This window comes from Leuresthes tenuis, unplaced genomic scaffold (assembly GCF_036924035.1).
Source record: "Leuresthes tenuis unplaced genomic scaffold, fLeuTen1.0.hap1 SCAF_17, whole genome shotgun sequence".
Classification (NCBI taxonomy): Eukaryota; Metazoa; Chordata; class Actinopteri; order Atheriniformes; family Atherinopsidae; genus Leuresthes; species Leuresthes tenuis.
The window spans coordinates 21,613,304-21,638,670 of NW_027325371.1; the positions used below are offsets into that span (position 1 = coordinate 21,613,304).

The 25,367-nt window shown below is 42.9% G+C and overlaps 1 protein-coding gene across 17 annotated transcripts in view; it reads left to right on the top strand.

Moving 5' to 3' along the window:
* nfixb (nuclear factor I/Xb) overlaps positions 1-25,367 on the top strand; it is a 147,484-nt gene that overhangs the window by 88,202 nt on the left and 33,915 nt on the right. For all 17 annotated transcript variants that reach the window (XM_072368267.1, XM_072368269.1, XM_072368272.1 and 14 more), the window contains one exon: positions 22,411-22,476. In XM_072368267.1, coding sequence (XP_072224368.1) covers positions 22,411-22,476 — 66 coding nt within the window. The remainder of the gene's footprint in view (positions 1-22,410; positions 22,477-25,367) is intronic.

The window sequence follows — 25,367 nt, forward strand, 5'->3', positions numbered from 1 at the left end:
ATCTATTTAGATTCATGTTTCATATTCATATGTGCAAGTCCAATATTAATGCACCATTTAGTTGTGTTTCTACTGCTACTAACAGTATTGATGATAGCTGGCTCTTCAGCAGCGTAATGCTCCATGTGTTCACCAAAGAGCAATTATTTTTATCTGTATTTTGTTTAGTGATGGATGGGTTGCATCCAATAAGTTGGTCTGGGCAATAAAATTGGGACATGTTCGTCTTCTCAGCCCTGTTCACATTTGGTATTAATATGTGTCCTGATTGATTCAATCACAAGTGGGCAGCACTAGTATGTGTTTGCACCTGGTGTTACAATCACTCCCACATGTGTTCTGAGTGACCTCTTCGGATTAGATCTCAGTTACCTAGAGTTACCTCTCAAGGAAACTCTTCGTGTCAACATTTCATGGTGATCTACATACTTGCACAATGCAGTGGACATTTTTGTTGGTGCTCCCAGAATCCCTGATTAGGACTGAACAAATGAGGATAAACGTGTCCTGAGTTACCTTTGATGTGTCCTCAATCTGTCCTGCCCACGTTCACACCTGCATTGAGCGTGGCACACTTGTGAATGGATCCCGCAGAAAACATGGTAATACAAAATGAGGGCCTTTGTCACATAGGTTGCGCAGTGTAAAATGATCTCCCTAGATGTACAGTTTATAGACTGTCCTTTGGTATGAAAATGGCATAAATTGTATAGAAAACACCTAGAATACCCTGAGAGATGGCTGAGAGAGGCTTTGTTGAAAAGCATTCCACCTTTGACAGAAATTCTGAGCTGGGACTGAGGAAGCCTTTGTTTCAAACATACTAAAGCCATTAATCAAGAGTAAGAGAAAATTTTCTCATTCACTTGTCATTTTCTCCGCCAGCTGAGGGACATTTATGAGTAATCCCTTAGACCATTCTGTGAGTTGTCAGGTTGTCCTCAGCTGTAACGCTGCCATCTGACAGAAGCCCCCATTGATCTCTCGAGTTCCTCACCACAGCAACACAACCCTGCAGCTCATTCTACCTGACATCTGCAGCCAGTGCACATTACAGTCCTTCCTCTTCTCACAGCCCCTTTGTTGACTGGCCGCCTCTTGGATGGCAGCCAACGACACAGAGTGATCTACGTGAGCAGCATTCATCTACCCCTCCTTTAACCTTCTTCATCACTCACTCATTCCAACCTTCCTTGAGTTTGCACCACCGATGGTCTTCTAATCCACAGTGGGATATAATCCAGTCCCTGGTGCCAGTGGTAATGCAGGCTTAATTTCATTATGATGTTTAATGGGCATAGCAACAGACTGGGTTACATAGCTATAATGCTGTGTGGGACCCACATTGAAGATGGCTCCCAGAGGCATTTACAGTCTTAAACAATTAGTTCCCCCCTTTCTTTAGAGTCAGTTTTTCCAGCAGTTTGTGGACTTCAGTTTAAGCTTTTTTGTCCAGTTTGTTGGTCAATCCAGAACATTGATGGATACCCATGAAACTGACCTCCTCTCCATCAGCAGCTTGACAGCTCTTGACAGCTGTTGTATGTATTTACATGATAATTGGAAAAAAACATTTTCTGGTAGAGCCATTTTATTTAGCTCCATCAAGAAAACAGAATTTGTCCAGTACTTCATTTTTAAGACCATTTTCCAACAACACTGAAAAGGTTCCTGTTTACCACAGGAACCGTTCAATTGAGGTGTTTAAAAACGGTAAAAATTTCAAAGTGGAGTGGGCCGAGAAAAGGACCCAGGTCTTTTAGTGGGTCCTTTTCTCGGCCCACTCCACTATGAAATTTTTACCGTTTTTAAACACCTCAATTCAACTCTGTTATTCTGCCTGCTTCACTCAGCTGAAAAGATCACCACCACTTTACCGACTTTAAGAGGCAAGTTAGGAGTAGTGATGAAGTGTTTGTTCTTTTTGTTTTGTAGTTTTTACACTTGAAGGCAAATTACTTTACTTTGCAGTATTAGATTTAAAAAAATGTTTGTCTGAACAAATGTTTTAGACCCTGAATTCCTCCAGTTTCCCACAATAATCTCCATATCTACTTTACAGAGACTCATGTAAGTGACTGTAAACCCTGCTTACAAATTCCAGTGATGCATTGCATCACGCACCAATCATAATGTTAAATGTCTTATCCTCCCCCACATACATTTGAGATTCATATATGCAAGGCCGATCACCTAAACTATGTTTAGATGTGGAAAAAACGGATTAAAAAGTGACGTGGTGTGTATCTCATAACGGTGGTGCCTTATAATGTCTTCTTCTGATAGCGTTTGTGTTTGCGTGTGTGGGCCTAGTTCTATCTAACCCTGGATGACAGACGATGTAAGATGGACAGATGACATGTGCAGGCTCTATTTTATTGGATTTCCTTTTTAGTTCAGGGCTTTGGCCAGCGATCTGATTTTCCCTCGGAGTCCACTCTAACTGCTGAAAGGGAAGAGAGTCACAAAAGAACATAAAGCCCTGCAGAAGTGAAAGAGAGTGAAAGGCGCTTGGTGTGTCAACGTCGTACACGTCTCATTCTTTCCCCTGATCAGATCCCATCTTTACTTTTTCCACAACTCCATCCATCCTCTCACACCTCCCTCATTTCCTCTTCTTTCCTCCCTCCACTGGCCCCCAAAGTCCCTTTTCTCCACATTTCTTAACCCCCCCCCCCAGCCGTTTTTTTTTTTTTTTTTAATTTTATTTCATTTGCAATTACAGTAATATGTAACATCAGGCGTGGTGAGATTTAGGGCTTTACCTTACATAACCCTAGGATTTAGCTGCAGGGTTTTAAGGCTTCTCTGAGCCGCTGAGCTGGGGGCAATCGGGCCTCTTTAAAATATTTTTGCAATGGCTGAAATCCCCAAAGGGCCAATGAGCATGTAGGGATAGGAAGGCTTTGAGGGCCTTGATATAGCGCAAGCATCATTATTTTGTATTACCATGGAGCCTGATCCATTTAAAATACAGCCTTCTCTATTCTGTTCTGCGGCAGTGTTGGCGGTGGGTAAATAGATGTGGGTCAAAACACATTAAACACACTCAGCCACTGACGTCCACGGTACTCCACTACATCCACAGATGCTAACAAGTTGTTACCGTTAGTATTAGAGTAGAGTGCTCATACATGTTCTATAATGGATGCAAATGTGCACAATTTTCCCAGCTCTTCTCTTTTTTTTTTCCACCCAGCTCACGAGCCTCTGCACACACGCATGCACACACAGCTCTTGCCAAATTGAGTTATTTCCCTTAAAGAGGACAGAGGGCAGTTAGGTGTTGAGTTACAAATCTGTGCATGTGTTTATGTTGAGTTAAGGTGTGTGTGTGTGTGTGTGTGTATTTTAGTTACGCAGAGCTCTTGGCACTCGGGAGAAGTTTTTTTTATTCGTTAAATTTAATTTGATTTGACTTTATATTAAACTGTAAAAGAGTAAAAGGAGGGGGTTCGGGTTTGGCCGCAGATCACCACGCCAACCAAAGCCTGATTTTATTCCTCCTCGAGGCCGGCCAAACGGACAGGCCGTAAATTTGAAATAATGAACTGCCTGGCCTAACTTGGTGATTTGAGCAGGGAGGGAAGTGGATTGCGGAGAAGGACTGGGTATGGCCTGATGGAGGGGAGAAAGTAGAGAAAATAACCTTGACAGATAGCGGAGTGAACAAAAGCAGATGAGGATGTCAGCTGAGGACAAAGCTTTGCACGGCAAGAAGCAGAGGAGCATATGTAGGAAGCATCGACGGTGGCTTTAATACTCGGAGATATGCTCCGTGTTATATATGATGTGTGATGTTGGCAGGGTTGCATTAGTTTCCTTAGAAAAGCTTGGCTCTTCATCTTCTTAGGGCGAATTTTTAATTTCTCCCTGGCACAGGTCGTGAGCCGGAGGAGGGGAGGGTTTAAGATGTAAAGCCGCTGGGATTAGGCCCCATATGAGGGGAAGACACAGGAGATGAGGCTGGGATGAACCCCTGCAGGGTCGTGGAGACCGCAGCTGACCGGGCTGCTTGTCACTTCTCAGATTGTCAACATGAGAATTTGCAGCAGGTCTGAATGTTCTGTTTGACTGCACACGCAAGGGAGGGATGAGGAAGGGATGAGAAGATGAGTTGGAGATTAAAGCGAGGGATGGCTGCCGAGGCTGATGATGTTTTGGTAAAGTACGAAGATGTTCTTAATTCAGGGAGATTAGTAGAAGGAGGAGGTACTTGTCGAGCTTGAATTGAATTTGGGAGTTTTTACACTTGAGTTTTCTGTTTGCATTTTCTTCTCTTTGTCGACTTTCACTCTTTACAGTTGCTTCGGTTCCCTGACTCGGCCCAGGATCTCCCTCCTGCTATTTTTCAATCCGTTTTACTGGCCTCCCTGTGTATTAACAGGCTTTTATAACCCGGCTGCAGCTGCAAAAGAGAGTATGGTGGGGAAAGGGGTAGTTAGAGAGGGAGGGGAAAAGGAAGGGTGCAGGAATTGAATCATGAAATGAGGACCATATTTCCATTCTTCACTGAAATGTGGACTTTCCATTTTTGTTATTAGGGTGCTCTGTCTTTCTCTCTCTCTTGCCCTCCGTGTCGTTGAAGTGTTCAGTGCAGCTGTTCGTCAGTAGTTGTCTGTTTGTTTGTCTCTGCCCCACCTCCCCCACCTTCTCCCCCTCTCAGCCTTTAGCTCATGTAAACTTTGTTTTTCGTCATGCTTTTTCCACTGCAGGGCGTCTCTGCTTTCGATTAAAGTCAGAAAAAGCAGCAGATCTGGCTCTCGCTAGCTCACAACTGTAACTAACAGAGACGCCATTTCACCCCCCTAAACACCCCCCCCCCCCCCCCGTTTTCATCCCCGTTTTGTACTTTCCTCCTCTCTGCAGCAGTTTGTTTAGGCCACGCGGCTCTGCGAAAACTTCACTTCCACTGTTTGTTGAGCTTTCCGGCAAGAGCATCTTGAACTAATATGGCTCCCTCCTGTGTTATGGCCACTACAAAGTGAACCTTTCTTTTGGCGTGATGATGTTGCAAGCAGAAGCATAAACCCCCGTCTCAACCCCACAGTCCCAAGACCTGGCTCCATCGCAACAGAACTAAGGGCTTCACCCTCATCCTACATATTCAGATCCATCCTCTTCCCTACAGATTTTGCCACAGTCTGTTCCCACTCTTCTGCCTCTGACCTCAGCATCCTTAGATCTTTCCCTCTCTTTCCCACTCCTGCTGCTGCCTCAGCCAGACACGCTATTGCAGCTGAGTGGGCCGCAAGCATCTGTTTACAGTGCTCCTTCTGCAGTGTGAGATAATGATGGCCAGATACAGCCCACAGTTAAATAAACACGTTGCCACCTCCCTCCTGCAGGCCTGAGTTCGCTCACTGCGGAGGGTCTAAAAGCAGTTCCAAACAGAAGAGGAAGGATCCCGCCTCATATCATCTCTAGTGGTCTTCATAAATATGTTCCTTTGATTGTTTTATTGGTTGAACACGGGTCTGCAAAACAGCAGAACACATGCAGGAAAATGGCAGACTCATCTGACCTGAAGTTGCACTGTGGGATCACTGTTAAATGGAATATTATGTGTATAGAAAATAAGTGGAACAAGGTCATATGTAGAGATGCAGATGCTTTAACCTGCCTCATATACCAGATGGAGATTACAGCATCCGCTTTGGGTCAAGAGGTTTACAGGAAACCAAAACCAATTGCATTCAGAATTCTTTCCAGTGGTTGTCAAATCGTCTCAGTTTGTAGTTTTAAGATTAGAGCATTTTTTTGCACACAGTTTTGTCCGCTCAGCTTAGGTATTTTTGTACGAATGCTAAAGGAGCTGAGATCTCACATGTGGGTTGCACAACAATAATTATTCCACAGAGATTAGTTGTTGCTAAATGTTTACACCCAGTAAATGAAAGATATGGCTGTTATATATGTGGGAAGAGGCCAGATTTAAAATGGTATTCTATAAAAGTAAAACAATATTTGATGGATCAGGGCTTTTTTCTAGGTGAAAAAAGAAGGACCTACTCAATATAAGGAAGGTAGTTATAATGTTATGGCTGATCAATGTATTGCGCCATCTACTTTGTAGTCAAAACGACGTAGGACTACACTCCTCCAAGCAATCAAATAATTCAAAGTACTTTAGCTTAACTTTAACTAACTTGATCGAATTTTAAAACCATTTAACCTGCTCACTCTATCCTAACAAACCACCCTTTGAATTGACATTAAAAACACACCAAATAAGTTTCTTTTATCCGCTTGTGTGAGAAAGCGGAACCCCGGACTACATAACTGTGTCTGTTGGCTGTGTATGTGTACGCACGCTACATTAAGACTGTAATTCGCAGCGTGTTTTCTCAGAGAAGCTGTCAGGAGGCAGACAGTGCGTCGTGGTGACAGCTGAGATGGAGACCAAACCAGAGATAGGGCTCTGGGGAGCGGGTTTGTTGTGGAGGACTGGTCTAGACCGAAGGCAGGGCCGGCTGTCACATGCTAATCCAAGGAACACGCAGGCGTCTGTGCTCGCTTGCAGTGCATAAGATATACACTCGGAGTCATGCGTCACAACGCACGCGGTTTGAACTTGCACAAACTCAAGCACACGCACACACACACACACACAGTTCTGCCCTTTGGCCAAAGCGTGTTATTGGAATGTGTTTTAGCATGTGATTGCACCTGTTCCTTACCTGAATCCACTCACAGATCCCACAGGGGGCCCTCGGGCTCCTCGGGGGCGTCAGGAGAACCCCTGCATGCAGTCACACACACATGCACACACAGCATTGCAGGCAGAGTGGAAAACATCACATCATCATCTAAACTGGCTCCCTTTCTCATTTCAGCTGTCCAGCCTCCTCCTCTTTGCTATCTCTCCCTCTGTCTTCTCCTGTCATCCAGCTCATCCTTCTCTTTTCGCCCTCCCCACCCCCTCCCCAACCATCTTTTGCTTTTCTCTCCATCCCACTTCCGCGGTTCTCTCTGTTTTTCATAAACTTCTGGCTGAGCTAGAGCCAGCGATCCCAGAGGCGTAGTGTGAAACGCTAGACATTTCTGAGCAACTGCCAAACAGATGCAGGCTCATCTGGCCTGCCCCTCAACGTGAACATCCTCTTCATTTAATACCACGGAGCCATAAGCAACAGGGCAGCCATCACACTGACACTTCATCCCTTTTACAGGGGCAGAAGACGCCGACAGCAGCTCCATTTTAACTGAACGTGTCAAACATCCCATCCTTAATGTAATCACTGTTGTGCCACAGTCAAATGAAATATTAGACGAGATTAACTAACAAATCTCTCTCCGTGCGGATATCTAAACGAAGGCAGGTCCTCCTTTTGTTGTAAATTTACAGTATTTTTTTTGTTTTTGTTTTGTTTTGTTTTGTTTTTCGACGAGCGTGGTCAGATTCTAAACTGCTCCACTTGAGCATGCAGAAGCTGAGATAATAAGGCCGAGGTCGCTGGTGCTTATTGATGAATATGTTTTTGGAAACTGCTAAGTGGATTTTCCCCTGCTTAATCTCAGTTTTCCGTGCCGGTTCTGCCGAGAGGGAGCAAGGAGGGTTTTAAAGCTTTTTATCTGGGTTAATAAGTTAATAGATGGATTGATAGATGGTAGGAATAAATCTCCAATTATCAGCTTTACTGAAGGAGAGCCTGAGCAGAGCTGTAAGCTGTCCGAACTAGGCTAATCCTCTGTGTCTGACATGTATGGGCATGCCTTTTGATTCACTTATGCTGCTTATCTGATTGAGCTAATGCATGAAAACTGTACATGCATGTCACATGTGATGCTACCACAGCAATCTGCATTCCTCTGGTGGTAATGTGCACGGTGTTCCTGGAGTGGATTTTAACTGTAGGGCCTGTGGCTGCAGCTGGAGCCTGCGACTCCCAGTGCCCCTGATACTGGTGCACGCAGGAGGCTGGTGCGTTTATCAGTTAGCATGTCAGAGACAGGAAGACCAGAACAGTTGTTTACTCACCTTATCAGCCTGACAGATAAAGCCAGCTTTGACACAGACAGCAGGCAGCTCGTACGCTTGACCACGAACACAAACATTGTAAGACTCATTAATTCAAGTGTGCACAACACTGCAGCCGTCTCTTTTGTGTGTGAGTGTGTGCACGCAAACAAACCGCACAAACACAGGGCTGTGCTCAGAGCCACTGACCCCTTGGGCTGGGTTCATCTGGGGACACAGACCGACAAATGCGACTGGGCGGTGACTCCCAGACAGCTGGTGGTCAAAGGTTCCCTTTCTATCAGTGCCCTCATTTGGCTGATTGTTTTTTCTCAGGCCTCATCTGCTTCTCTGTGTCTGTCTGTCTGCCTCTTCCTCCTCCTCTTCACTCTGGCTGTCAGCTGAAAGAATAAATCTTCAGTTCATGCTAGAGGTATGCAGATCTGGATGATCCTTGCCCAGAATAACTGATTTCGGACTGTTCCGGTCTAGTTGAGAAAGCCCCCACAACCTTGGGAGAATGGATGCAAACAGCTCCCTCTACTCAGTTTTGGTGCTTGTGTGTATTAGTGTGTGTAGATCCCAGATGTGGATTGTTGGAACTTTTTCACGCCGACCCTAAGTGTAAATCGCGAGAAATCAGACGCATGAAATCCGAAGGAAACGCACCGTGCTTTGTATGAAGGTGGGTGTCCCTTCAGCTGTGTCTGGGATTGAAAACTTCCCATCCTTGCCACTTTGCTGTCAGGAGCAAACCTCTGCTATAATCGGAAGGGACGGGGATCGGAAGTTTTCAATCCCAGACAAAACTGAACACGTGCTCGCCTTCATCCAGAGCAGATAGTTTCCGACGGTCAACGAGGATTTCACACGTTTTTCTTTTTGTTTTACCCTGTGCGATCAAAAAAGTTAAAGATGAGCAGCGTGATTGATGTCTGCAAAGGGGTTGCTAACATCGCCGCACCTATAGGCAGAATTTGGAAATGTACTCCACTGCAAAGCACACATGTAGATGATTCACAAATCATGCACATCGTACATTAAACCTCCGCTGGCAGCATCCGGGGAGGATGTGGAGTTTTACACAGCCATTCATCGCTCCCCTAATTCATTAGTCCAAATGAGCATTTATGCAGAGCACACATTATTTTTACAGGCCCGCTTTATGTGTTTGTGTGGAGTTTTACAACCCTCATAAAACACGTTCTCCAAGCCCCAGATAGATTTGGGAGCATTTATTTGCATAGTTCACAAACCCAAAATAAATCTTAATGTTTTCTGGCTTGTGCTCCATCACGCTGAAGGCCAGTTGGTGTAAATAAAGAGTGTGATGCAAACAGTGCTGTCCTGTAATTTGAATATTTTGTTGATATTGTGTTACAATGTGAGAAGAATTATTTCATTTGAACACTGCCACGCTGACAACACTGACATTTGACGCCTGACTTTCAGAAATCGTAATATGAAACTGTGATCAAGAAGTCATTTGAAAATAATCAAGACTTATTATCATCATTGTTTATTCGCGTGTGTTATTTGCTTTCTTCAGGTGAGGGTTTAATGATTGGATATAGTTAGTATAGACATGTTGGCTGACAGGTGTGGAATCTACCAAACGCACTGTTGAGATTTGGCAGATCTGTACATTTTATCTTTGGCAGCCCCTTTGGTTGCCCATGAGACCCTTTGCTACATTGGTCTGCGGAACATATCCCTAGAAAAGCATAATGACTCCATAGCAATCCGGTACAAATACAATTACAGTGTACATAACACTGATAATGAGTATTATGATTGTGAACGTACTTTGTGTAAGGTAAAAGTAGAAAATATATCAGCCTATAGATAAGAAACCAATAGAGTGGGATTTTAGCCAGTAAAACCCTATGATTTTCTTTAAGGCCCGACATGTAAAAAATTAGCCATAAGTTTAACATGAGCCACCAAAATATAAGGGATCAAAGCTCAACAAGGTAGCAAGTCGTTTCATTTACATAACATAGCATTCATTTTGGAAACATGTTTTTCTAAAAGTACAGTACTATTATGGAATAAAATCTTTAACTGACGAACTCTCTTCTACAGCTACCATCTAGTTGCTAACTTTCTTCTGTTTAATTTTTAGCAGAGGCAGTATGGTGAGGTTTAAAAGTGTCTTTTTCCTAATGTTGCCGCGACGATGCACCCTACCAATCGAGTTGGTCAGATAGAGGCAACACAATTAGCTTCTTCCAAAAGGTGGCTGGCCTCACTCTTTGGGATACAGTCACTGCTCCTCAACATCCAATTGAGGTGGTTGAGGAATCTGATCAGGATGCCATTAGGAAGGGCAGTTGTCTCAGGATAAGGCCTTTGGACAGGAAATGCTTACTATTACTGTCGGCTGGCACATTTACACAGTCATATGGCAGCCCTTTCATTATTAATGTTATGGCTGAGTATATGTCCGCAACACAGCTGCAAATGACCTTATAAACTGATATCTGCTTGTGAATTTGCAGAAGTTTTTAGGCAAAAGAACAAGATTTTGTACTTCTGATTTCCCTGAGTATTATTGACCACTCACATCTGAGGTAAACAGTTGCTTGGACAGCAGCTGAGGCAGGAAGCCTTTGTCAAAATACAACTGTGAACCCTGTGGATTTGTATTAGCTGTTTTGAATTTAGCCTCTGGCTACCTGCTGGCTACAAGAAGGCCTGAAACACCAGCTTGGCTCACTGCAAATTACCACAATCGACTGACACAATAATATATGTAGGGCTTTGCGGAACGCCTGGGTCACTCATTTTGCCCAGGTTTGGCACAATTTTCCCCTGGTTATCTCAACTTTTCTGCTGTGGTCTGCTGTGACTGCTCAGACTTTCTCCTCAGTCGCATTGGGGAATAGTGATGAAATGCCAAGACAGAAGTTCACGGGGTGATGTGTTCTGTCTTCAGTGTTGCTTGAGGTATGAGTGACAGGTCAGTCAAGTTTAGGCCCACATCACACCCCAGTTACTCTTATGAAATGTATTAGTTATGGACATTGTGAGAATAGTTTTGTACTGTTTAGCTTTTGGCAGAGTGTTGGCACTGCCTCGTGGTGGCTGTGGTGCGGCGTGTGTTTGCTTTTCCTCGCCTCCCCTGTAGTGCCGGGTTTCATCGTGTCTGCTCCCTGCCTGGTGCCCCCTTTTGTACCCTCTTCTACTCTCCTCTCCTGCTCTGCCAACAAGTCTCTCTTTCTTTCTCATTCCTTCTTTTATTCTCTCTGCTTACATCTTTCTTGGCGAGGCAAAACGTTCCCACAGCTCTCACAATCCCCCAAACCTCCCGCCACATTCTCCCCCAGTCTGTCTCTCTTTTCCTCTTTTACCCCCTCTCCCTTTCTTCCTCTCTTCTATTCACGTCTTTTTGTGTGTGAGTGTGTCTTTTACTTGTCCTGACTTCTCTCCTCTGCCTGCCTCTCTTCTCTCCCCTTTATTTTGGCCTATTCTCCCTACATCCCTCTCCCCCTCCTCCTTGTCAGTCTCTTTCCCCCATTCTCTGGCAAAGACTGGCATCACATGATCCCTGTTCCCACTTGTGCCCATACCCTGCTAAACACACACATGCATAGAAACACACAAACATGCATATATCAGAACATGGGAAATGGAGTGCAGCTGGGTGGGTCATGTCTTTCATTCAGAGCTGTGAAGCTCAGTGCCATACATTCTATACTCGCTTCTGTTTGCATGAAACCTAATCTACACACATCATTGCTGCAGTGTGAGCAAGCCTCTCTGAATAGAATGTCTGGACTTTTTTTTTTTTTTTGGAAGAGTAGAAGTACACAGAGCTAATATCCAGTGTGTCTACTGTGAAAATACTTTTTGTTTTTAGTTCAATCTTTGGAGTTGCAGATATTTAATTTGCCGGTAGGAATTTTAACTGAAGCCCGATATGCCAGAGAGCTTTCAGCTCTCACACCCCACCCTGCCTTTTCTCTAAAGCTTCAGCAGCCCTGCTGAAATCTTTCCCACTGCTCTCTTTCCCCTTGCGAAAGGCAGATTTCTTTAGCATGTGTTGCTGCCGTGGTGCCCCCCGCCACTGCCAACAAGTGACATCTGCAGGCCAAATGGAGAAATGACACCTCTCCACATGCGTTTGCAGTTTAAGGGGAGAGAGGTTCGAATCGAAAGGTGCAAAGAGGGGATTTAAGATCAGTGTTGTCCAAGCTTTGAAGGCTGGCCTCAAATCAGGGGAGGATTTTTGCTTTCCTGCTCTTGCTTCTACTCTGAGAATAAGTGGGATAGTAAAAAGACTTGCCCCCCTCCACCCACCCATGTGTCTCCCCCTTCCTCCCTCCCTGCCTATCTCTCCCTGTACATCACAGCTCATCAGCATAGGCAGAGATAAAAGGAACAGGGCAGAGGGAAAGAAGAGGGGGGCACACATGGGCAGCAAGCCAGACCCCTCCATCCGACCACCCCCTGCCCTCTTCTCTCTCCCATGGTTGATTCCCTTTAGGCCCCTCTCACCCCTTCTCACCCCCTTCTCACCCCCTGGCTCTCCTGCTCTGTATGGCGTTGGCACGGAGAGGGCGCAGGCGGCACACAGACGGCCACGCAGATGGGCAACGGGCAATGCAGGGCTGCCTCCCCACACCTGCTCCTTGCTGGCACAGGGCTCGAGCCAGGCGGCCACGTAGTGCACACACACATACACACACACACACACACACACACAGATGTGCATCTAACACAGAATTATCTCTCTCAATTTATTGAACTTTCCCACATATAGACAGAATCGGGAGATGTGGGGGAGGAGGGGAGGCGTGCACATGCAAATACTCCCACAAAACTGCTATGGATGGCGCACATGCACACTTGTGTGTTTTAATAAAAGAACACCGTCTCCCTCCCACACTCCGCTGCTCAGCCTGTCCGTCACAGATGTTTACACGCTTATCTCCAACTGCGCCTCAACATGTGCTCTCCAGAAATTTTTGCACACACACACACACCATCATAAACGTATATAAGACGCAATCTCACATCCATAGCCACCAAATGATGTATTTATAGTCTCACACCCACACATTCACACTTCAGCACTACTAGTACAGAAACACATTTCACAATTAATCACATCGCCCCATGCCGTGCTGTCACATGGAGTTACATGCCAACTACACTGAGATGCACCATTGTCACTTTTCCACCGAATGTGGGTACAAAGATTGATTTCTATAGACTTTGCATCAGCAAAGACGGCAGTTTGCTAACCTACTAGCCTGCTGCTGTTTTGCTGGGACCGCCGTCGTGCTGGTGAAACTGCCAGGTTTTGAAGCTGCTGGTTTAATAGGTAGGGTGTGGAGATGGAAGCCAAATAAACTTCCCAGGAAGGTGCCAAAAATAGCTGAAAGGAAAATCCATCCCCAAAACAGAAAAGCCCTGGTGTTATTCCTCCCATTTGTTAAAGCTCGGTTTTAATCTGTGAGGAAAAATGAGCTGCTCCAGTGACGGTAAATGAGCCATCACTCCGGTCACAGAACACTAAGTAGTTTTAAAGGCATGCAGGCGGCTTTTGGTCAGCAACTTCAACATTATGTCATATAATAAGGGACTTGATTATATTCTACTTCTTTTGCAATACATTTTGGACCTGTTTTTTTCTCGATTTTATAGGAGCTTTTTTTTTTTGTGGAAAAAGGCATGAAGGAAATACCTGCAGACACTACTGAAGTCAAAAGGTCCTTCTGTGTATATTCTGTTACTTTAGTTTAGCCTAAAAGAAAATTATTATGGAATATTAATCCATAACCAGGTAGCCAAACATGCTGCATTGAAAAATAGAATACAAACTTTTAAGCACAGTTACTGCACCATTGCCAAAGGGATGACTCAGTATGTAGAAGCTGAGGCTGCTGTCCCAGATGTCCTAAAAGCTCAGCAGGAATAACCACAATGTTCTCCCCATCCCTGTTATTATCTTGTTACACTTAACTGTGCATTATCTAATGAAACAAATTCCCATGAAGCATTCTGGGGCATTTGTGCATTTCTTTGAACCTAAACGTGGTCACACTGAGCTTAGACTGAACTGTCGCTGTTCCCCAGTACAGCAGTGTCCAATAAGAACTCCTGGCTTAAAAGCCAGACTCAGAACAAGATTTGCTTGTAGAAGATTGAAGCGCAAGGGGGATGGTGGTGAAGTGTTCAGAGGGCGATGAGTAGTTTTCAAAAACTGGAAAACGAATTGCCAAATGAAGGGGGAGGAGGTTAGTGGAGAAAAGGAAGGAGGTGGTGGAGGAGGAGAAGAAGAAGGGGGGCAAAAAAGGTTGAAATGAAGTCCAATAAAAGAGCGGGGTGAACATCTGTGTGGGATAGCCGTGGGGATTAGGAGGGTTTGGAACATTTTAAGCGCATTAAAGATTAAAAAAAAAGGTCAGAATGTTTAGCAACATACCGATAAACCTCTTAAGCGAAACCCAATTGGGGAGGCTGTTCGGTTTCTTTATCCAGAGGCTGGTGGATGGGTCGGGGGTGCGGGTGGAGAGAGGGGTTGAGAATGTGTTGCCATGTATTTTAACTCAGAATGGCTTTTGTGTTACTATGTGACACCAAGTGTAGTTTGCCATTAAGGATTCCTACTTTACATCATCATGAAGTTTGAATTTAATATTTGTTTATTTCCAAAAATATGAAGTCCAATTAAGACTGCTTGTTGTCACACTTGGGTAGAGATGCATTTTTCTTTAATCTGTCATCCAGCAAAAATAGCTGTTCACAGACAGCTTGCACACTGACTGCAAAACCTTCTATTAATCCTATCCATGGCAAGATTCGAAACTGTAGGCAAGTAGTAATTGAAATGAAAAATTAGGTACAAAGTACATCCAATTGCGAAAAAAGAAAAAGATATTCCAATAATTTGTTGGAATCAAAATATTCTAACCATTTTCAGGTGCTTTTCAGGATTTCATTTGACCCAAACATGGTCCACATCTGCAGTTATGGCCCACAGTTGGCCTTGAATGGTCTTGATGACTCAGGACAAGTGTGGCTGCTTAAACTTAACCGCATATACACCAGGCTTCACCTTTGGTCAACACCTGGCCCTCACAACAATGTAATAAATATCAAAGCCCATATAATGCATACTATAACCCAAGTTAGGCCCAGCTAATGACCTTTGGGTTACGTCTGGCCCACATAACATTTGCCAATGACTTAAGTGGCCCATAAGTGCCAAAAGTAACCGAGATTAGATCCAAATGTGTCTGCCGTCTGAGTGGAACAGCACATTTAAAAGATGCAACCAATTTCTGTAATCCAGTTGGTGCCATAGTCTTTACATTTTTTGTGGTAAAATGATTGAATATTGAATCTTGTCCAATACTATTTTGGATATTTAAATTTTTGCATGTTTGATTGTTCTGAATGGTTTAACACCCCTCAAAGGCATTTGACTGATGAAAAAAAAATATGGCAGTACATCATGACAAATATGGGGTTGACACAGAAAGGACTTAACCATGGGCTGGTACCCTCTCGGTCTACACAAATAAATCATAAAGACACAAGATAGATCTACAACAGAGGTAATGAAGCTGAGGAGGAGCAAAAGGTTACAAGAGAGTGAGAAGCATAGGCAAGACAAAGATTAAGGACGGAGAGAACAGTGGTAGATCTGTCTGGAGAGTCTTGGGCTGCCGGTGGAGGAGGCATCTATCATTTACCTGTGAACTGAACCTTGTCTGAGAACACAGAACGCAGAGGGTGGAGACATTGAAAGTCCAATGCTGCAGCTATACTACCAAGAGATTATGAGCAGTTACATGCACTTTTATTATACAAGGCCTATACAGTCTTTGGGAACGTGTATGAAACCAACAAGTCCTCTACTTAAAATTACCTATTGGAGGGTTCTTACCTTTAAGGAGGAGGAAAACAAATGGCAATTATTATTTTTTTATTTTAAGTTGCGTTCAGTTGGTAACAAAACAGTATTTTATTAAAACCTGTCCTCGTTTGCTTTTGGCAATAACATCACTTGCTAAGGGTTAGAAATGAAAAACTGCTTAGTTAGGGTTAGAAAATAATCGTGGTTAGGACTAAGAAATATTCTTTTTACAAGACTGCTCTCATCAATAGATGTAATTTTCACACCTCTCATGCAGTTTGCTCTCAAGACCAATTGAGATAGGATATTCTTTGTATGCAATCTAAATCATTATTGCCTTCATAAACAAAAACCCATGGATTAGTTTTTAAGAGGGAGGACAGTCCCTATCAGCCAGTGGCATGCTCAGTTGAGTCATGCTATGGTTACAGCTCGACTTGACCTTTGAATTTCATCATCCATATCCCGGAATACATACACAGGAGATAACTGGAGTCACTGGAGTCAAAGTATGTCCGATACTGCTACGCAGTGAACTGTATGGGGAAAAAGTTCAAGACATTATGCATCTTGTCATTTTCTCTGTGTCAGATCATTGTGCATATAAATAACTGATTTCACTGCAACTAAGCTACCCGAATTGTGATTTTGTCAAATGATGCTGTCGTTATAAGATGATTTTATTAGAGCAGAGCGATAGTCTAGAGATACTTTAAGCAACTACACACTTTTCCTTTGTCCACACAGCCATAAGACTTTTTAGCAGTGACTGCTAACATTTTCTTCTCAAATGTATTTATTCATGATTTAAATTTTTGTTCTAATACACAATCTATTATGTTCTATTCTAAACTGACATGTAATCTTTATGGGCTGATGTTCTGTCACAGTTTCTGATACTAAAGAAACCGAAAAATATGTGATTGAGAGCAGCTTTATTTGGAATTCGACTGTATTAATATACAGTCATGCTTTATTAACATATCCAAAAAGATGTGTACAGAGTGCCTTTTGATACCCCATTTGAATCTAGTTGAGCGTATACATGCAGAGTGATTTGAACTCCAGCCTGGGTGTGATAGCCTGGTTTTTAGAAGTTTGTTCTTGTAGGATTTTGGTTGAATTAACATTTTAATCTGTTATAAAAAGGCATTTTGGTCAGACTAATGCAATAACTTGTTTTTTATAGTGGAATGTAAGCGTGCTTTATGAAACCCAAAAACAAAAGCATTCAAATTCCCTACTGTTTTCATTTAGCAACTTAAAAGAATAAGTTTTTCATGGTATGTTTCATTTGAGTTTGGAGGAACCTCATCAACCCTAACAGTAGTTAGCAGCATCCAAATTGTCCAGAGGTAGATAAAGATGCAGTAACAACACAGTTTATTATCACTTCAGTTTGTCTCTGAGTACATTGACTCTGTGGTCATAAGCAGAAAATATTGTGGTGATGCGACGGTGTTAATATGGCAGAATCTTACCTGTACTGTCAGATATTCAGTTGTTTCCGAATACAGTCAACTGGGATGTGACCCCATTCCCAGCTTCGACACCTGACTTCCAACTAAACGGAAAGCTCCAGTAGACCGTCTTTGCACATCTGTCCTTTAACCCCAATTTAATTGACTTTTTTTAAAGTATACCGTTGTTTCAGAGATACGACTCTGACATCTCTTTAAAGCCTGTGCTCTTTGCTTCTACACCTGGAGGAAGCCTGAAAGGACTGCTGTGCCTTGTTATGATTCCTCAGATAACTGCTGTTTGTAGGTGCCGGTTTGCTCAGTCAGTCTCATTTGATTACTGTCTAAACAACTGGAACATCTATAAAGACTCCAGCTTTGATAAAGTATACCAATCTTTTAAACAGTCTAATCCACCTCTCTCATTCATCTGCCATCACATACACACACACACACACACACACACACACACACTGATACTATCACATGCAAAAGTCATAGATATTTTAGCTACATCTGGACTGCTGCTGCATGCATTTCACCCACCTTCTGTCCCTGCTAAAAATAGTGCGTCTGTGTTTGTTTGTAATAATCTGGTCATGTGGCAGGTTCCAAAGGCAGGCGTGTGCCTTGCCTATTAGGTATTTTTGTGCAGGCCCACGCACGGGACAGCTGGGCGAAGGTGCCGAAAAGCTGCAGCTCATTCTCATCAGACAGATTGATAATACTAGATGTTCGAAGAACTGATTTATGGAAAATGCATCGCTTCAGTGGCTTGTGTCCTTCCAACCGCCCGTCAAGTTTAACATCCAAAGCTGTTTCGTTTTATCTTTGCTACTGGAACGATGATGGTGATTTTTATAGTCTATCGTCTGTCTGTAAAATCGGCTTCTTTTTGTGAACGTTAAATGACTCGAGACATGTTTGCTCGTGTATGCTTGTGATGCACAAACAAACACTCGTAACTGCGCTGTAAATTAGCATAACGTGTACAGTGTGCACTCGTATATGAATGTGCGCGCAGTAAATGAGTCCATTAGCACCAGGAATGGCTGCCAGTGTACTAAGTGAGCATGTGTGTGTGATTTTACATTCAAGTGTCTTTTAATGATTGCCACTTGTGTAATGGCGTTGTTGGTTGTTTTTTGTGTGTAAGATGAATTGAGTGATTGCGTAAGTGTGATATTCAAGTGTGTGTACATTAGCCTGGGTGTGAGTTATTAGCCTCTGTCTGCATCTGTAGTGCGATAAATGTATAGCCAGTGTTAACTTTAGCGCATACACACTCCTGGAGTGCATCAGCAGTGACTGGACAGTATATTGACCAAGCAACCAAATGAACTCACTATGCGTGCGTGTGTGTGTGTGATTAGAGAGATTGCATGGTGTGTCTGATGGCCTGTGTGTGTGTCTGTGTTGCATTATCTCTGGCGGGGCGTGTGCAGGGGGACATGAGGCGACTGCACGCAGGAGATAAGGGTGATTCATCCGTGTTTGAACATTATGTGTGTGTGTGTGTGTGTGTGTGAGAGAGAGAGAGTGCTTTGGAGGCATGTGTATCCACGTTTGGTGCGTGCACGTGTGAGCACTTGAACCGACACATTAATAAATGTGGTTACTTGCACCCCTGTCTATGTCATGCGTGTGTTATCGGTGTGCGTGTGCACAAAGGGTTTTGTGGGGCTTGGAGGCCTGCTGGCAGTGATTTCTCCCTGCAGGTGGTCTATAGAGCATATATAATAATTTAATAACACACAGCTTCTCTATTGTTTGCCATGAGAGTGAAGCATCCTTGTTTATTGGACGCATCATGCTCCTAGCACGCAATTACTCCTGCACAGGCCCATCTGAGTACAGACACAATATACATTTGCATGCTTGCAATCGTTCCAAGGATTGCACGCACAGAAAACCCTTCATGCACAATTCTACATGTAGACATTAAACGTGGACAAAAACACGTACATAGTATACATCCATGCATGGACTGGTACCATAGGACACATAAACACATAAACGTGTCAGCATCATGTGTGAATCACCTTTGTAACATTTTTAAATGATACCGTAACTTGATCGGACACTTTCAACACAACACAAGCCTGAACTGCCGCAGTTACATTTGTGAGCAGTTACAGTAAAGGGGACTTTTTGTGACACGATTATCTGTTCAGAAGAATGGCCCAGTCACGTTATTTAACAACAGCTCTGTTCGCAAATTCCAATATGTAGCTGCAGCACAGAGTCGTTTTTCTTTTCTTTTCTGCTACAGAGCCAAATAAAAGACAGAAAAACTGATTATACGTGAGTATTCTCAAACGTTCCCATCCACCACCTTTTTATTCAGCACAATGTTCCATATTTGCTTGCTTGATGTTTTTGATGTTTTTTTTTGGTGAAGCAGCAAGCTGTTTTAAGAAAATTGGACTAACAGAATTTTGAGTGTTGGTGCAGCTTTCCAGTGTAGACGTTCCAAGATGTTATCCTCAAGTGAAGTAAACATCTTGATAACAACTTACATTATAACACTGACTGTCAACAAGCTCAAACATTGAGAAAAGTTGGATTTTCGTCTGCTTCCATAAAACATTGCTTTGTTTTTATGAATATTAATGATAAAGTGGCTCTTGCTGTCACTTTCACAGGCATATCTGAATGAATGGTGAGGAACATTACCATAAAAGGGACTAGGAATGAATGAATGACTGAATACTGTTGAGTTAAAGCTAAACTGTCAGCCAGTGTCCCCCGTCATAGTTTAAGATGATCGTTCCCAACATTAGGTATTGGGACTAGGCACCCAGCTGATTTTGAGTTAGAAAGTTGTGTTGTACTCAAATGGTAAATTAATAAAGAAGAAAAAAAAAACACCTCAAGCTTTATCACACGACATCTGAAGACGTGTGTGTCCTTAAATCCTCAGTGAAGTGTAAAGATCAATTAATAACATTTAGCTAAAACAGACAGAAACTTTACAGATAGATTTAAGACCGTAAAATAGAGAACATCTAATATAGTAATAGTCAGTCTTGTGATATCGTAGCACAGCGGCTGTCAGCCTGTACAGTGCCAAGAGATACTTAAACAAAACAACACTTTGAGCTTGTGCCAGTAAGCTATATTATTATCTTCAATCCAACTAATTACCAGGCCAAACAACAACACATATGCACACACAAGCTCCAACAATCACTCATCATAAGGGAATTTAAGTGTAGTGTGCCATCGCTTGTTGTCATGACAACCAGGCACTGAATTTTGGCTTGGGAGCTGTCACAAAGTGTAGGAGGCATGCTGGTTGGAAAAGGTTTCAACAATTTCTGCCTGCAGTGAAATACAGCATCGGGTTTGTCGGGGCAGTCGCCTTCGTTGACATTAGTTGTTAGCACACTTCCTTATACTTTACGAGTGTGTGTGACATTTGTGGTCAACTGCCATTTCCAGTCATCTCATATACTTTGGGACTATATGTGCAGGCGACATGACACTCACAGGACTGCAGACAAGCATCCCAGTGGTTTTATCCTCACTCCATTAGCATTGCATATCCTCTGTAGGTCTTTTTATCTTTAAGACCATTGGGGCTGTGTGTGAGAGCGAGTGAGCTTTGTGAGCATGTGTCTCTGTTTGTGTGTGTGTGTGTGTGTGTGTGTGTGGGTGTGCTGTCAGCTAGCAGGAATGCATGGGTACCGCCAAAGCTAAGATGGCTGCCAAGCGCTAAGATGGCTGCCAGGATTCCACAGAGCGACAGCGCGTGAGAGAAAGAGAATCAGAGACACGACGAGTGTGAGAGAAAATGAGGGAGAAGGACCTGAAGATGGACTCTGACTCCTGCAGAATGAGGGATGAGTGTTGTGAGAGAAAAGGAACTCTGTTCATGTGTTTTTTCTGCCTGATCTGTTTGGCCCAAAGCGAAGAGGTGTCTCTTTTTGTTCTCCTGGTTTTGGCAGTGGGCAGAGAGGGTACAGCAGCTTGCTGACACATAGTGCTTTACTGCCACACAAGATTAGTGCTCCGATTTGGCCTTAGAAGAAATTAAGATTGGGGGGCCTAGTGCTGGCTGCAAGGCCACGTTCTGGTTAAAGAGACTTGGCCCAAGGCACCCTTAAACACTTAAGCGCTGTAGGGTAATTGGTCTAAATAGTATATATGATACAACCATAAAACTCAGCAAGGCTGCATTACACATCTGAAGAAGAATGGCAGCCAGCGGGCCAAACTAAACTAGCTGAAGTAGGCAGCTCTCTGCTTGCCTGCCTGCCCCTATAGACGTTGAGGTAAACTCACACAGGAGATAATATCCAAATAATGCCTAGAACATAAAAGTGCGCTCTTTTACAAGTCGGCAGTGGTGAAACTGAGCTTTCTTGGGAACACTTTACCCAACTTGAGCTGTCGAAGGCCCTCAGTGAGACAGTGTGTGTGCTAGTGTTAAAGAAGAAAGTTAATCTACATCTTGACTTTCAAGGGGGAAGCTGAGGTTTCCAGACAACAGTTTAGCCAATATACACGTGTGTGTGTGCGCGTGTGTGTGTGAGCGTGCGCGTGTGTGTGTTTCAGTAATTCAGAGGAAAGCCTTGAAAGTGAGAAGTGGCTCTATGGAAGTAAATGCACAGTGAGGCATGCCTAGAGCCACAAAATGTATACTTTTTTACAATTACCCCCAACTTCCATGTAAACAACAGGGTATTAGGTTTCTATCACCTTCTCCAACCTACACAAGGCCTTAGCTAACAGTCTGTATATGTGTGTATATATTTATTCTGTGTGAGTCCTTTAAAAAGAAGAATACAATGTGGGAAAAGTGCGCTAAAACAATCCTAAATGAATCTTAGTTGTGTCTCACTGAGACTAATGCCAGGAGTGAAAGACACTTACCCGCCATTTTAACTTTAAACTAAGATTGAACCAAGGTGGAAATGCGCTCCGACCTTAACTCTCAGCCCAGTGTCTGTCTCTCCTCTTATGGAAAGAATGAAAAAAGGCGCCATTTTCCATCAAGTTCACGAAGAGCTTCCTTAGATGCCGACCTGCCCCCTCACCTTGGATGTTGTCCAGACATCTGTCCACCTGACTAACTGTCCGTCTCTTCTTTTTTTTTCTCCTTCTTTCGCTTTCAGAACAATCAGGACAATCAGACAATTCAAACCAGCAAGGAGACACAGACGTCAAGCCCCCGCCAAATGGTAAGTTCACAGTATGTCCTTCTGTGCTTCTTCACACTCATTATGTACTCGTGCACCTGCATGCATAAAAAGACATACCTGTGCATATGCATTCACATCTGTTCAGATGCTAAAACTCATTCATGTGTATGCACACTTCCCCAGCACACAGACTTCTTTGTGTGTTAGCACGTTTGGGCAGATTTGGGGCTAGGTTTATTATGGTAAGGAGAGTTGATGGTACTGTAGCGTGGGGGCTGTGCTTGGATTGTGGTGGGCCACTCATAAATCACACTGACGTTATTGGAAGATGGGAACCACATGGCCGCTGCCGAGCCGAATGCTGACTTCATGCGTTGTCCCCGCTGTGGTTAACCCCGGGCAAGGATGGAGAGAAGGAGCGGGAGATGTAGAATGGGAGGTAAATGGGGGGAGTAAGGGGGAGAATGAAAAGAAAATTAGAGGTGAGGGGGTGAAGAGAAGAAGGAGGAGAGGGATGATGGACAGTTAAGAGTGACGGATTAAAGGGAGAGAGGGGAGGAGGTAAGGAGGAGGCGTGTAGATTTAAAATTGACTCAACTGTATAGCCTCAGACCTTAATGCACACACCATGTGGGGCTGTTAGTTATTTATTCTATGCTACCTACAGTATGTGTATGTAACCAGGACATCACATAGTGCTTTAAAAGCTCTTACAAGGAAGACTCTGGCAACGTAGCAGCCTTACAATATATTGAATTTGTCATCATTTGAACAAACTGTCATATTCAGATATAAGATGGTTAAAACAAACTTGGGCTAAGTTAACATTTTCAAATTGTTCCTGAATTACCTCATACAGCCCCAATGCAAAGTAATCTTGGGGATGCTGTGTAAAATGTAAATAAATCTAAAAAAAAATTATATTTTATTCACAGTAGAACAGAAAACATACAAAATCTCAAAAGTAAGACCTGTCAATTTTGGGACAGGTGCATGTTTGCCATCGTGTAGCATTCCCTCTTCTTTTCGTAACGGTCGTAAACATCTGGGAACTGAGGAGACCAGATGTTGGACCTTTGGGAAAGGAATGTTGTCCTATTCTTGTCTGATATAGGCTTCTAGCTGCTCAACATTCCTGGGTCTTCTTTGTTGTATGTTGTGTTTCATGATGCTCCAAATGTTTTCAGTTGGTGAAAGGTCTGTACTGCAGGCAGGTCAGTCCAGCACCTGGACTCAGCCATGCTGATGTAATAAATGCAATATGAGGTTTAGCATTGCGCACACGGATGTGTCCAAACTCTCTGGATCTTTGGACAATGTTATGTACTGTAGAGGATGGAAAATTCAAAGTCTTCACAATTTTATGTTGAAGAACATTATTCTGAATGTTTCTCCATTGTTGCGCCACAATTTGTGGACACAGTTTTTTGCAGATTAGTGAACCACCGCCCAACTTTACTTCTGAGAGACTCTTCTTCACTGACGTGCTTTTTTTTCTACCCAATGACCTATTACAAATTAACCTAACTAACTGCGACATGTTCCCTCAGCTGTTAGAAAAAAATGTTAGATGCGCTAACATTTTTCATGAAATAGGAAAAAGTCTCTCTTTCAACGTTTGAAAGTGAGACTACAAACAGCTAGCTAGCTTAAAGCTAAAATGTGATGTTTTCTTTAGAAAATGAGATGCATCATGATGATCAGTCAGCTTAAGCAGTGTTAGTAAGTTAATATCGGGATTTTTACCCAACAAAGCCACCAGTTGTTTCCAGTCCTTCTAAACCATGCTAAGCTAACAGGTTCCTGACAGGTGATTGTATAATTAATGAACAATGTAGCATTACTGCAATATCAACATGCGCAAAATCACAAAGACATAGGGCAGGCACAGGTTTATTCATGAGGGCTGCATTCCAATTAGAAGAAGTCCTGCTTTTGTACACGCTCAACAACTAACTAGCATGCACAGGTGAAGAAGCTTTTTTTTCATAGGCTCTAGATGAAACACCATGTGTTACTTCCTAATATCATGCAGCCCTATTTTCTATTTTTTTGTAAATAAAACATTGGTTTATGGAATTGGCAAATTATTGCATTCCATTTTTATTTACATTTTATTCAACTTCTCTGCAACGTTTTCAGAATCTGAACTGTATTTAGGCTTTGGTGTATCCGTAAGAATATGGCAGCTGCCTATTCGCATATCAGACAAATTTAGTTGACATTTCAATTCAAACTGAAAATAATTTTTTACTGTTCGGTTTTAATAAGATATTATTCTATTCACTTCAATATTGACATGGCTCGGTTTGTCGGTTCGTTAAACTTCTGGGGAACACATCTAGCTCATTACTTATTTTAACTGTCCATTTTCGTCATGAATAAGTATCAGTTTCCATCGGTGTTGAAATTTTTTATTTAAGCAGGACTAGACACGTATTTCTCAGAAAAACTGCAACAATCAATATCCCAAGTTCCCAAAGGACTAAAAAAGTGTCATTAACTGGAAGGGTGATGTAACACGTCAGTAAACACTTCTGTTGCACAACATTTTGTGTGTCACTGCCATAAAATTTTAGATTTGTTTAAGTTTTCTAAAAGCTATATAGATACAGAAAATGATTTTGTTGTACTTGTGTCTGTTGAATAAAGTTTCAAACAAACCTTTCTTCTCCACACTGTGGCATTTCTACATTAATACATGAGAGACAAACCAAAGCAGGCCTCCTGTGTTTTTTCGAGGCCTCGAACATTATATATCGCGCCTCTCTTTTGATTTGTGTGTCCATGGTTTATACATAAGGATCCCAGCGCATCATACATTATGTAGCTGTCTTTGTGGGGATTGTAATATTGTTGGACCTGATTGGTTGTCTATGTTAGAATGTCAGCAGTCAGAAAAATGAACCTCCAAAACCAAAGGCCTGTTA